The sequence below is a fragment of the Squalius cephalus genome (genome assembly GCF_949319135.1).
Source record: "Squalius cephalus genome assembly, chromosome: 9".
NCBI classification, from domain to species: Eukaryota; Metazoa; Chordata; class Actinopteri; order Cypriniformes; family Leuciscidae; genus Squalius; species Squalius cephalus.
This window is the reverse complement of record NC_137130.1, coordinates 27,225,712-27,238,211: the sequence shown is the minus strand read 5'-3', so window position 1 is coordinate 27,238,211 and position 12,500 is coordinate 27,225,712. Positions and strand designations below refer to the sequence as shown.

Below are 12,500 nucleotides of genomic sequence, written 5' to 3'. Positions count from 1 at the left end.
AGACGGGATCCAGCTGTAATATAAGTGAGAATGAAGCTGGGGAACTGTGCTATGAGAAGAGCTCCACCAGACAATCAATAACATCATACGGACACATCACCTTTCATTTCCTAACAGACATATCCATGGGATTCAAAGACCTGGTTTATAAAAGCAAACGCCTCTTGAGCTGGAAATATCAAGTTTCCTTTGAGGAAACCATGAAATGTTTATGTCACTTTAAGTAACTTGTTTTTTTCATCTTAGAATAGTTCAAGGCTGATGGAGTTTTAAGTAACCCTCTCGTCACATTAAGCTTAGTCGACTGCATTTTGATGACCACGAAACAATTATTTTGGCTCGTCTCTCGTTTACTGTAAGGCACTTACAATGGGAGTAAATGGGACCAATTTCTAGAGAAATTAAAAGCAGAAATGTTCTATTTACTCATTAAAAATTGTGAATTATTTGAGCTGTAAAGCAGTTGTAAAACCAAAAAACAAAAAAACAGATAAAAGGTTAATTAGCAGTTCCCCCCACACTGAAATCATATTAGCACATATTATTTAATATTGTGTCTTCAAAAGTGCTACATATGTCCTTCTGAGCAAAACATACGAATTTGAATCATTGGTCAAAAGAAATGTCAAACACATGAGACATACATCATTATCTGTGGATTATTTTCCTGAACTTAAGGAGAGTATAAGCTGTAAAGAGAACAAGTGCAAAGTGAGCAAGAACAGTTAACATATTTTCCCATACATATCAAGTCTAGAAGAAAGATTTGGTCATAGCGTTCAGATTAAACAATCAACTCTCTTAATAAAATATATAATTTACATTGCATTGAACAGGAAATGTATCAGAGGCAACTAGGCCATGTTCCCATTCCCTATTAACAATGGTACATTCCCAAACTTAGCGGAACAAAGAATTCCCGCCACCGTTTCCCCATCGGACTTTTCAGGCTATGGGACCGACAATACTGCACAAAGAAAACAGGTATTTCAATCATTTCACAATTTGTACGATACCACTATCACTGTCACACATCCCAGTAGTAACATCTACTCACTAGTTCTAATATTACATAAAAAAAACAAGTCAACTGTCAAACGCCCACAAGCTTTAACTAGAATCAAAACTAACTGTGTTGGTTCATCCAGTAGCTGTTTGGTACATCACTTAGCACGCTTCATGTCTTCTCTCTCACAAAATGACCTGCCACCCACTCCTGTCCCAGCTGTGCTAAAACATTGCTCACCAGCAGACAACTGGACAACCAGGGCAGAGATCCAAACGTGGGTGGACTGAAGGTCCATTCTTGAAGCTTGATTCTTGAGTCTTACACACAATAGTCAATTGAGGGAAAGGATCCGTTGCTGATTTGGCCACCAAACTAAACCACAAAAAGATTATCCTGTCATTTCAATTCTTCCGCTGGATCATTTGTAGATTCCAGAAGATGCCAGTATCATTAGCAGTCATGAAAAAAAATGTTATTTGTGTGTTACCAACTTGCAGACATCGTTGAGGGGATTGAGGGGGATTTGACAGGGAACAGTGTTGTCGAGCTACCAACTGCTAAACAAATAATTTATATGGATTTTCCCAATCCGGTTTAATACCTATTAAGTTATTCACGACACGGAATCTCTCCTTCTTACATATATTGCAACAATCTTTTTTTATTTTAATTTTGTAATTGCTGGATTGGTGAAGATTGGCATTTAAGAATGCAATTTATTATTATTTTTTTTCATTTGGTATTGGACCCAGCAGGCCTTTTCTTATGTGAACATCTGACTATCCATATTATATTACTACAGATAACTGACAGCAGTTCTAAATATTAGGGTTAGTAAAATGGTTTAATGTTTTTAAAAAAAGTCTGTTATTCTCACCAGGACTGCATAAAAACAACAACAACAACAAAAAACATTAAAAACAGCAATACAAAATACTATTACAATAACTCTTTTCTATTTGAATATATTTTAAAATGCAATTTATTCCTGTGATGGCAAAGCTGAATTTTCAGCATCATTACTCCAGTCTTCAGCGTCACATGATCCTTCAAAAATCATTCTAATAAGCCGATCTGGTGCTCAATAAACATTTCTTCTTTTTATCAATGTTGGAAACAGTTGTGCTGCCTAATATTTTTGTAGAAGATATTTTTTTGTCAGGATTATTTTGATGAATAGAAAGTGAGAAGAACATTAGAAATGTCTTTTGCTATCAAGTTTGATCAATTTAATGCATCCTTGAAGAATGAAAGAATCTTAATAAAAATCTTACTACTCCAAATGGTAGTGTATAGTCTATACATATTTCATTCACAACAACTCTCTGAATAGTTTTAGCATGTTATTGAATATGGCAATATTAATGTATTTGGTCTTGGTGGACTTGATCTGCTATGCTGCAGCTGTTACTGTTAACTATTTCTGCAACTGCAGAGCGAAGTAAGGACTTGCTACTGCTAACAGATACACAGAAACGCTGCTGTGAGCATGTAAGATATGATGCTGCTGCTGCTGCATAAATAGTTATTCATAAATCCCGAAGCAGATCTATAGGCAGGTGGAGCTGGGGAGGTGGAGAATTTCAGAGGAACTCTGATAGCACACTGCAGGACTAGCTTAGGACTAGCTGAACTAGATACATTCTCCAAATAAAATCTATACATATATATTGTTTCCAAAAATGTAAGACTTCACTGTGCTAAAACCTGTGGTGACATTTCATATGACAGCTGAAAATTAGCAGGACAGAAGGGCCTGAGCAGGGAGGGAGGGAGAGGGAGAGAGAGAGAGAAAGAGAGAGAGAGAGAGAGAGAGAGAGAGAGAGAGAGAGAGAGAGAGAGAGAGAGAGAGAGAGAGAGAGAGAGAGAGAGAGAGATAACATGACCCGATTCTATTCACTATGAAGACATGAGAGACTAAACTGCTCCTTCCTGTATAAGAACTAGATTACTTATATGTCACAGAGAAAAAGGGGTTATTTGACAGGCAAACTGATGCTTAAAAATGGAAAATCTATTTAAATCTAATTAATCTTATTATTATTATTATAAAAAAATATAATAATAATTATATATAAATATATATATATATATATATATATATATATATATATATATATATTATTACTCCACCTGCCTAGATATATATATAGTTTTAATAATAGTAATGCCACTTTTGACCCTGATCTTTATACAAGCTTGTCTTTCTGTGGTGCACCAGTACCTGGCAATAAAGCTCTTCACATTGTAGACAGATAAGATATGATAGGATGAGACTGACTGACTGATTGTGAATCACTCCAAAGCAAGACTTCCTCTACAGGAAATGTGCCTCTACTCAGACAGGCAAACAGATGTTTCGAACATACGTCAAACCTCAAGTGCATCTTTTCAGCGGCCTTCAGCTTGGTTCCTTTCAAGTCACTCATGTTGATTACTCTTCGATCACTGTTTAGACTGACAACCGAGTGGAAACTACAGGTCTAATTCCTGTGTTGAGACTAAAACAAAAGAGCCATGGCCTTTAGTAAAACAGGGGCATCTTTATCATATAGCCTTAGTAGACCACATATATCTAAAATGGCTGGAATATAGGGTTTACTACTGTACTGTGAATGCCATTAAGTTATTTATGTGTCCCTTATGACATATTAGACAAAAGTAATCATAAATACATTTTTACAACTCAAGGTCACTTTTTTTTTTTTTTTTACTTTCTAGTATATTGTGTAGTTTAATGGAAGCTAAAGGCCGATCCATTTTGACCTCCACATTTTCTTCTTTGACACTAGCATTTAAATAGAGAGGAATGTTTGTCAAGACAGGAAATGTCAAAACAATATATAATATGTCCTTAAAGGAGACTAATCGTCAAAAATGCAAAAATCCAAAACCCTTGACAGGAAGGAAGAAGAGGGCAGGATAAGCATTCACCATTAGGAATTTGTTATGGAAACTTTTTCAACGAAGTCGTTAGGGTTTGTGTTTCCAGTGAAACGACAATTTACTAACAATGCACTAACAGGGTTATTTTTTTAAAGTTTTTTTAAAGTTGGAAAAAGCCATGAAGTCTGAAAGTTATTAAGGCTGTGTGTATTTTGCATACTTGTGCATTTTAAAGAGAGATTTAAAGTCTGATGGCTGTAGGCTGGTGTACTGTAAATACTTTGGAGTTGTCAACTGCTGGGTGGGCGGATGGACTGATGGATGGATAGACAGACAGATATATAGATCTCGATGTTGTCCCACACTAGCAATAACAGAGACAGGACTGTAGTCTCTTGTATGTGGGGGCAATGCTTTTCTGTATCCATGAGATTAATTGCAGTTGTTAGATTGCACCCACCCAACTAAAAAAAAAATAAATAAATAAAAAACAATTCTCTCAGTGTTGCAGTCCCAGTTGCATATTGTGCTTCTCCCTGTCTACAAAGCTTCTTTTGTTTGTCTATGTGCTCTTTAAATCTGAAGAGACTTTTTCCAAGACTCTACAGCTGAATATGGAAAGGGCACAGACAAAGTGGAAGATAGAAGGGGTGATATTTAAAGGAAATAAAAAAGTCCTTTGAGAAGCAAGAGAAGAAAAGTCTCTTTCAGTAAGGAGGCATGAGGAAATGAAGATGACATTCGGGAAATACTTTATCTGTTTGAAGGAGGGAAACAGAGAAAATGTTCCATAACATTAAGTGACATCTCCAAAAAAGATATCAAAATAATAATGCTGGCTGAATGAATCTTCAATATAAATCCATTTTTAATGTAGTGAGAGTAAAGGCATGGACTAGAAAGTGTGTGATTAAACGGACAATGAGAACAAACAAAAAGTTCAACAGATCTTTCCACCGGGACAGACACAGGGAATTCAAGTACTCCATTACTTCCTCTCTCACACAGACACATGGAAGTCTATGAAAAGAGATGCAGGATGCACAACCTATTTACCTGGAACATGGATCAATTTATAGAGAATCTGCTTTTTTCCCACAGCCAAAAAAAGAAAAGAAAGATAAGAGCAATTGTGCTTCTTTCCCAACAACAAGAAACTATCATACGAAATTATCTTTTGAAACGTATCGTATTACACCACCTGCTAGGAGAAGTGAATAGTGATATCATTTTATTCACTAAAGTGTTAACATTTCTTCTTCCAATTAACAAATCTCAACTTACATGAAGAATATTGCTAATATGGTTATTTTGGCTGGCAGGCACTACAGGTCCATAGTATCTCATAAAATATCCTCACAAAGTAACAGCCCAAAAAAAAAACAAAAAAACAAACAAAAAAAAACATTAGATAAATAATGTTCCTTTATAGAACACAATAGAAATGTGTATAAATACAAAGCTTATCATATAAAACATTTTGAATAAAAAAAAAAAGTGTTTGATACTTCGTAATGGGAAACGAAACGAAACAAAACGAAACAAAACAAAACAAAACAAAACAAAACAAAACAAAACAAAACAAAACAAAACAAAACAAAACAAAACAAAACAAAACAAAACAAAACAAAACAAAACAAAACAAAGATTCAGTTAGGCTGTGCAGTGCCAGAACAGTTACATTCATAAAATGTATTAGACAATTTATTGTGTTTAATATGAACCATTGGATGATCCTATAAGATTCATTTGACTATTTTTCTCTGATAAAATACCGCTGCGAATAAATCTAAATCATCAAACTACTGTAGATGTATTACTTTTTCCTGTACAAATAAACACTTCAAGTTGTATTAGGCCATAGAAATAATAATATAAAATGTCCACAGTTCCTCTGGCCAAAAATATATCCCTCAACTTAAATGTTGAAAATAAACGTCCCTGTCATTATTACACAAATTAGTTTTAAGTTTATTTCCTGCTGGCCTCACATGTCAAGGCCGGACAGAGGAGGGGTCACAAGGGACCCAGTGGGAGACATGAACTGTGTCCAGACATCTGTGTGGCTGTTTTTTTCCCAATAAACATCATTTATGAACACATACATCAAACTAAGGACTACACAAAGAGTGGAGTGGAAAAGTGTGTTTGGCTCAAGTAAGATGCTGACAGATCCTGGAAGGAAACAAAACTGTGAAATTTGATAGTAATTTTGTATGGAATAATTTTTGCTCTCTTTTGAATTTTTCCACCACAATGCTGGAGAGCAGTAGGTGGTTGCCAGGGTGCTGCTATGCAGTTGCTAACGTGTTTTTAGGTTGTTGTTATGGAGTTGCTAGGGGGTTCTGAGAATTTTCAAGAAATTGTGTCTTAACTGCAGCCTGCTGAAAAAACTAAAAACTATTTATTCAGCGATGATCTCAGTATTCCTCAATCCTTCCCTATTCTATCGTGTGCTATCCTGAATGATGTATTAGTAGCACTTCTCATGTTATTGCATTTTTAGATTAATTGCTTGTTGTATTCCTCATTTGTAAATCGCTTTGGATAAAAGCACCTGCTAAATTATCAAATGTAAATGTAAATATTCTGGGTGAATGCTTATATTTAGTCCCTGTATATGGCTAATATTACAAAAAATATCAGAATGTAATTGGTTTAACAATGTAAATCCTGTCGTGCATTACAACTATAAATCAAAGTGAAAAGCTGGCTTAACGTCAGACTGAACAGAAATATGACTTTTCTGTTGTGTGTCATGTGCGTCAGAAATACAATCAGGGAGTGTTTGTCTACAATTCCTTCCCTTTTGTGTTTTCATTTATGTTTAACAAAAGGAAAAAATGTCTTTTGGAATGAGTGCACTTTACCCTCAGCAGTCTTGGCACTTTAAATGGCTCAACTGAACAATCAAACCTCTTTTCCTGCTCCTTTACAATGCAGGAAAAAAAGACAACCAAACTGACATCTCAAGTCATACTCACAAGGCCCTTCATATCCTGATGCTAAGGAATGTGTTTCCTCTCTCCTTCACCCTCCCTAAGGAGCTTTACTTTTACAACAGATGATGAGAGGTCACAGATTTGGTGAACAAACAGCCATGTCTTGTACAGCCGGAAACACTATCAAACACCTAGAATTCAATCTGAATTACTCTGTAAAAAACTGAGATCTTGAATAAATGGAAAAAAAAAAAGACATCCAACTTCAGTGCAGTGCAGTGTGTAACTTTAGTGCAACTTATCTGTTATTTAAAGTTGCTATGTACTTCAGTGAACATAATCAGTTCAATATAAGTTCAACAAACTTCAATTGGCCAGCGTTTTGAAATGAAGTTTTATGTATTCTTGATGTAGTTAGTTTAGAAGTGTTGTACAAGATAATATCAATATCATTTAGCACTTATCCATTGAAGTATTGCATTTTATTTACTGCAAATGAGATTGTTTCATTATATTTTAGGGATGTGCATGAGTCCTCGAGTACTCGGAAGTGACCGACGATCGATCATGAAAACGATGATCGCAGTGACTGATTTTGGGGCTGTACCTGAGGTCTGATTGGGTAGCACATGCAGTCCAGACCGGCGAAATAAAGTTAATTGAATGATGTCTAAATCACTTTGATCATGAAAATACTGTTAAGTGCAAGTGCCAATCTGCCATATACATAACATTAATTCTTTGTGCTTTAGTTGCCTGTGTTTCAGCGTTACACATTCAGACAAGCACAGTCAAGTTCACTAGCACATTCACATCCTTTTGTGCAGATGTAAGTTACTTTTATAGTGTATATATTTTGTTAATTTAATATATGATGACCTTTGGTTGAGTTTATAAACCTGCTAGGAAAGCGCTTCAGTTAACCGGTGTTCATTGACCCTTCAGCGTCTGCTCAAACGGCACTGCCCAACATTATTGACTGTGATTGGGTTTTTTGAAACAGTCATATTTCTTTTAGATGTTTTTTTTTTTTTTTTTTTTTAAACATTGGTGATATTATTAATAATCCAGCAGTGTTCTTTTTTTTTTTTTTTGTCTTGTCATATTTTTTCAACGGTAGGCCTATGTTTTAATTAAGTGCAAGATGTACAGCGCCAATCTGCCATATACATAACATTACAATGAGAAAACTATAGAATGTTTTTGTATGCTTTAATGTTTCAGCGCGTTGTCACGGGGAGATCACATCCACAATGGGAGTAACACTTTCTGACTAGTACGTAACTCTGTTCAGGTTCACTTGCTTTTTATCCAGATAGAAGTTGTAATGTTACTTTTATGTTGTGTATCTAGGATCTCAAATATGATGTGTCATATAGAAAAGGCTTCAGTTTACTGGTGTTCATTCACTCTTCAGCTTCACCAATATGTTTCTTTTTCAAAAACATTGATGCATTGTCGATAGTCTAGCAGTGTTATATTTCTAGTCATGTTTTCATATTTGATGATGGACACGCCCTTCAAATCCAACACAGTAGCACTGGATGGATAAAGACACTTAGGCTGAGCTATAAGACTGAAACAGACTTACCCTCGCACCCTTCTCAGGATAACACTGACACCCTCCGCTGCAGTCTCTCCCCCCACATGGTCCACTGCTCTTCTTCACTCCCTGAAAGAGAAAAGAAAAAGAGTGAAGACAATGTTGAATGGCACGTTGAGTTGGTTGGTTAAAAAAGCTTGCTCAGTGCCATCAGATGTTAAGCCACATGAAATGACACAGTACATTTGATTCACAGCATATTTAGCCTTAAGATAACAGACAAGAATGCTGCGAAGTTGTGATGTTGTGCTAGAGGCTGTCACTGTACTGTTGGTTTTTCTATGTGGCAGCTTGACGTGAATCTCCATCATGTTCCAGACACTGCAGCTGTGCTTGGTCAAACTGTGTCACTCAACAGACCATCATTTATTTGTTTATTTATTTTCCTGGTCGTTTAAAGGACAAGATCATTTCAAAAATATCCATGAGAATGTAAAATGTTTAACTTACCAAAGGTACAAATATATATATATTCCAAATTTGGAAGATAACTGTTGGTGGTTTTATTTAATTCAAACTAATAGATTTAAACTTTTGTTAAGACAACATTAAAACTTTTAAAATGCCTTCATCCTTTATCTTTGATACCTTTCAAATGCATTTTATGTATAGCTTTTATTGCATAACCCTAATGCCAGACCCAATCAATATTTAAATATGGAAATTCATTATTTTTTAACTAAAATAATCTGAAGCATCAGAATCAGAGAAGAACATATGATGACAAAAAGCAATAAAAAATATGTTGTGAAAATATTTTTTTTTTATAGTGCATGATTTATCTATTAGCACACATAGTTGCTATGAAATTAGCTTCAGCAAGCAGCTATTCTAAATACAATAAAAAGGTCTATAGAATTAAAGAAATATAATAATAATAATTTGTTAATAATTGCCCTTAACTGAAGAAACTGCAACTGTGAATTATAAACACGCTTAAAACTTAATACCCATCTTTAAATGTCCTTCAAAGCATGACTAGTTAGACTAAGTTAGCTATGGAATCTCACCATAAAGGAAAGTTAATAACATACGTAACATTAACCCATAACAGGAATTCAGTTAAGAGGGTCTGTAAATTACTGAGCTAATGAATACATGATTTATTATTCTCTTTGCAAGAGGGGACCTCATTTTTGGAGGGTCTCATTCAATGACGGCAGTATGTCTGCTCACACCTACACACTGATCCCACATACTGCTGAAACAGTTGTGTGTCCATGAAACCTTTAAGGCCAAGACAAAACTGTCTGCGACAAAGTGTTTCAGCGACATTCCGTCTGTTCGTCTGATATGAGATGCTGGACAAGCAACAGACAAAGGCCACATTGAGCCTCCTGCCTCAAGTCACAAAGAAGACCTCAGAAAGATTCATGATCCTCTAGCAGAAGAAAGACTAAAGTTATATGTCCCTCCTCTCGAATATTCATACTGCAGAGCCCAGATTTATAATACACATTTTTAACATTTAAATATTTATCAAATATGTGGATAAATAGTGGATAGAAGATAGTGTAGCGAATGTCAACCACTAAATAAGGTAAAGGTGTGGAACTGCTATTTTCTCTGAGCACTGTTAGTCCTGAAACAGTGACTCCATAGGGAAGCATTGTCTTACAGAAGGTGGGAAAGATGACAAACTAAAAAGCAGCACAAACGTCAAGGCAACCTAAACAATAAGCGTAAGACTGGCCAGTTTCAGTTTATTGCTAAATAGTTGATGATTGCAGCAGATGATGAGAGGAGTATTGTGTTCTATCCTGTTCCACCCCACGCTTTCCCCAGAAAAAAAAAAGACATTTTCCTCCACTACCTGGAAAACATTTTCCAGCTAGCCTGAGTCAATGATCACCTGATTAGCATTTGTCTGCTTCCAAAAAGGTTTAAAGTATATGCACTCAGGAGTGTGTTTTTGTGTGTGAAGGAATGAGGTTTTCCAAATCAAATCACCGGAGGACAAAGGGTAATGAGTAACAACAGTTGATAATAACCAAGAAAGCTTGCGCAGTTTCATTTTATCCATTCCCGTAATGCCTGTACTGTGACAGGAGCTGAGAGAAAAGTTTCACACAGACATGATGAATTTATTTGCTGTTCAAGTGTAATGAAGGCAAACTAAAAAAACGAATGAGAGCAGGATCCGAATAGGAATGAATGAATGAATGAATGAATGAAAACAACACCAGGGAACACAAGGAGCAAACCTGGAGCAGAACTGAGAAAATCAAACAAACAAGACCTGACAAACAACACAGGAAACGCTGGGGCTTAAGTACAAAAACTAGATACACCTGGGAACAATCAGGACTAATGAACAGGGGAACCAATGAACAAAAGGACTACAACAATGGCACAAGAAACAGGAAACACTTCAACATAAATGTCTTTAATGTCATGTTTGATCAATTTAATGCATCTTTGCTAAATATAAACATTCAAAAAAATCTTACTGACCACAAATTTTTTAACGATATTGATTTTTGCCACTTTGATCGTTGAGACTAGTGCTGACGTAAACACTTCACCTTTAAATAAACTAAAAAATGAACTTTAAAATTTAAAGGTACAATATGTAAGATTTTTGCATTAAAATATCCCATAATCTCAAGGCCAGTGTTATATATTTTGTTAAGTTGATTACTTACAATATCCCAAATGTTTCCAACTATTTTTAAATCGTGAGAAAATTGCGATTTTAACCAAGGAAACGGGGCGTTAGAGCAGGGGGGAGCTGGGAGTCGCCAGTCAATTGCGTCATATCCGCGTTACCCTCGGTTTCCGCTCGTACTGCGTGGAGTCCTGGACAAATGCGGAAGTTGTAGCGTCTATCAAGCAACAAACGTAAGCTTGTTTCTTGCAGTCGTTATGGAACACAATTATTCTTTACCGATTGCAGCTGGTTCTGTCGACAAAGCATGCTTAATTTTATATTTTCCAAATGTAGCATTCGGTAATAGTTATGTTTATGTAAGGGAAGCATTATTGCTTTAGGTTTGTGTTTAGTTTATTGACATTGTTTATCACGTCTGGTGTTTATGGCCATGTAAATAAATATAGCATGTGTTATACATAGATTAATCAGTATTTTGGCAAATGATGTGGGTATATTCGAATGTACTTTTACAACAATTGTTTAGAACACGTAAAACTGCGCCGCGTTATCACAACAATGAATTCGACATACAGTAACATCAATGATAACCAAGTTAGTATTAAACCTTACTTTTCTTGCGGTTATATCATTTTCATGAAATAAAAGTGTGATGAGGTTCAAGAGTCAGGAAGGAAGAAGACAGGGGTCGGCGTGACTGGGACTCGTACTTTATTAAAATAAAGCAAAACAAACAAAAGTCGTGCACAACGCGCATTCACCGTGGTAACCGCGACGGCACAAAACAGTTCAAAAATGAGAGCTTGCATCCACCGGTTTTCTTTCTCTGCATCCAATTTTCTCTTCAGTCTCTCTCTCGTTCCAGCGCGCGGCTTATAAGCGGTCTCTCCACGCGGATCACAGCAATAAGATACAGGTGTTCGTCATTTGCACTTGACCTTCTTGCGTCCCACTCGTCGCTTCTCTCTCCCATTACAGACCGCGCTGAACCACGCCCCCCTCGCCACAAAAAGCATGTCATTATAAAAATATAACTTAGCCTCATCCATGAACATGATATTTCGATTCCCGTCTGACTTATTTACATCCACGGTGGAGTTTAAAACGACAGTTCCCATCATTCCACGCTCCTTCACATCGTCATCAAGCTACGCCGTTGTTGTTGTTTGGAATGTAGCGCCCTCTATCGGCAAACAAATCTTGCATATTATACCTTTAAAGTGTTTATAAGTGTCCTTTTCATACTTGGGGACTTCATATAAAGTGAACAATAGTATCTTTCCAACTAAAAGGGATGTCCTGATACAGTGTGCAGTCTCTTCAGTCCTCGCAGAAAGGTCAGAAGGCCGTCTGTTAGGCCTTTGGCTGTGTCTAAAACAAAAAACAATACCCAACTAAAACAGAGAACAAAAACACAGACGCAGAACTGTACAAACAAATGCAGATGCA

General features: G+C 36.1%; 1 protein-coding gene across 3 annotated transcripts in view; it reads right to left on the bottom strand.

Annotated features, from left to right (window-relative positions):
* col4a2 (collagen, type IV, alpha 2) overlaps positions 1-12,500 on the bottom strand; it is a 115,885-nt gene that overhangs the window by 67,339 nt on the left and 36,046 nt on the right. For all 3 annotated transcript variants that reach the window (XM_079881649.1, XM_079881650.1, XM_079881651.1), the window contains exon 4: positions 8,429-8,509. In XM_079881649.1, the coding sequence (XP_079737775.1) occupies positions 8,429-8,509 (81 nt within the window). The remainder of the gene's footprint in view (positions 1-8,428; positions 8,510-12,500) is intronic.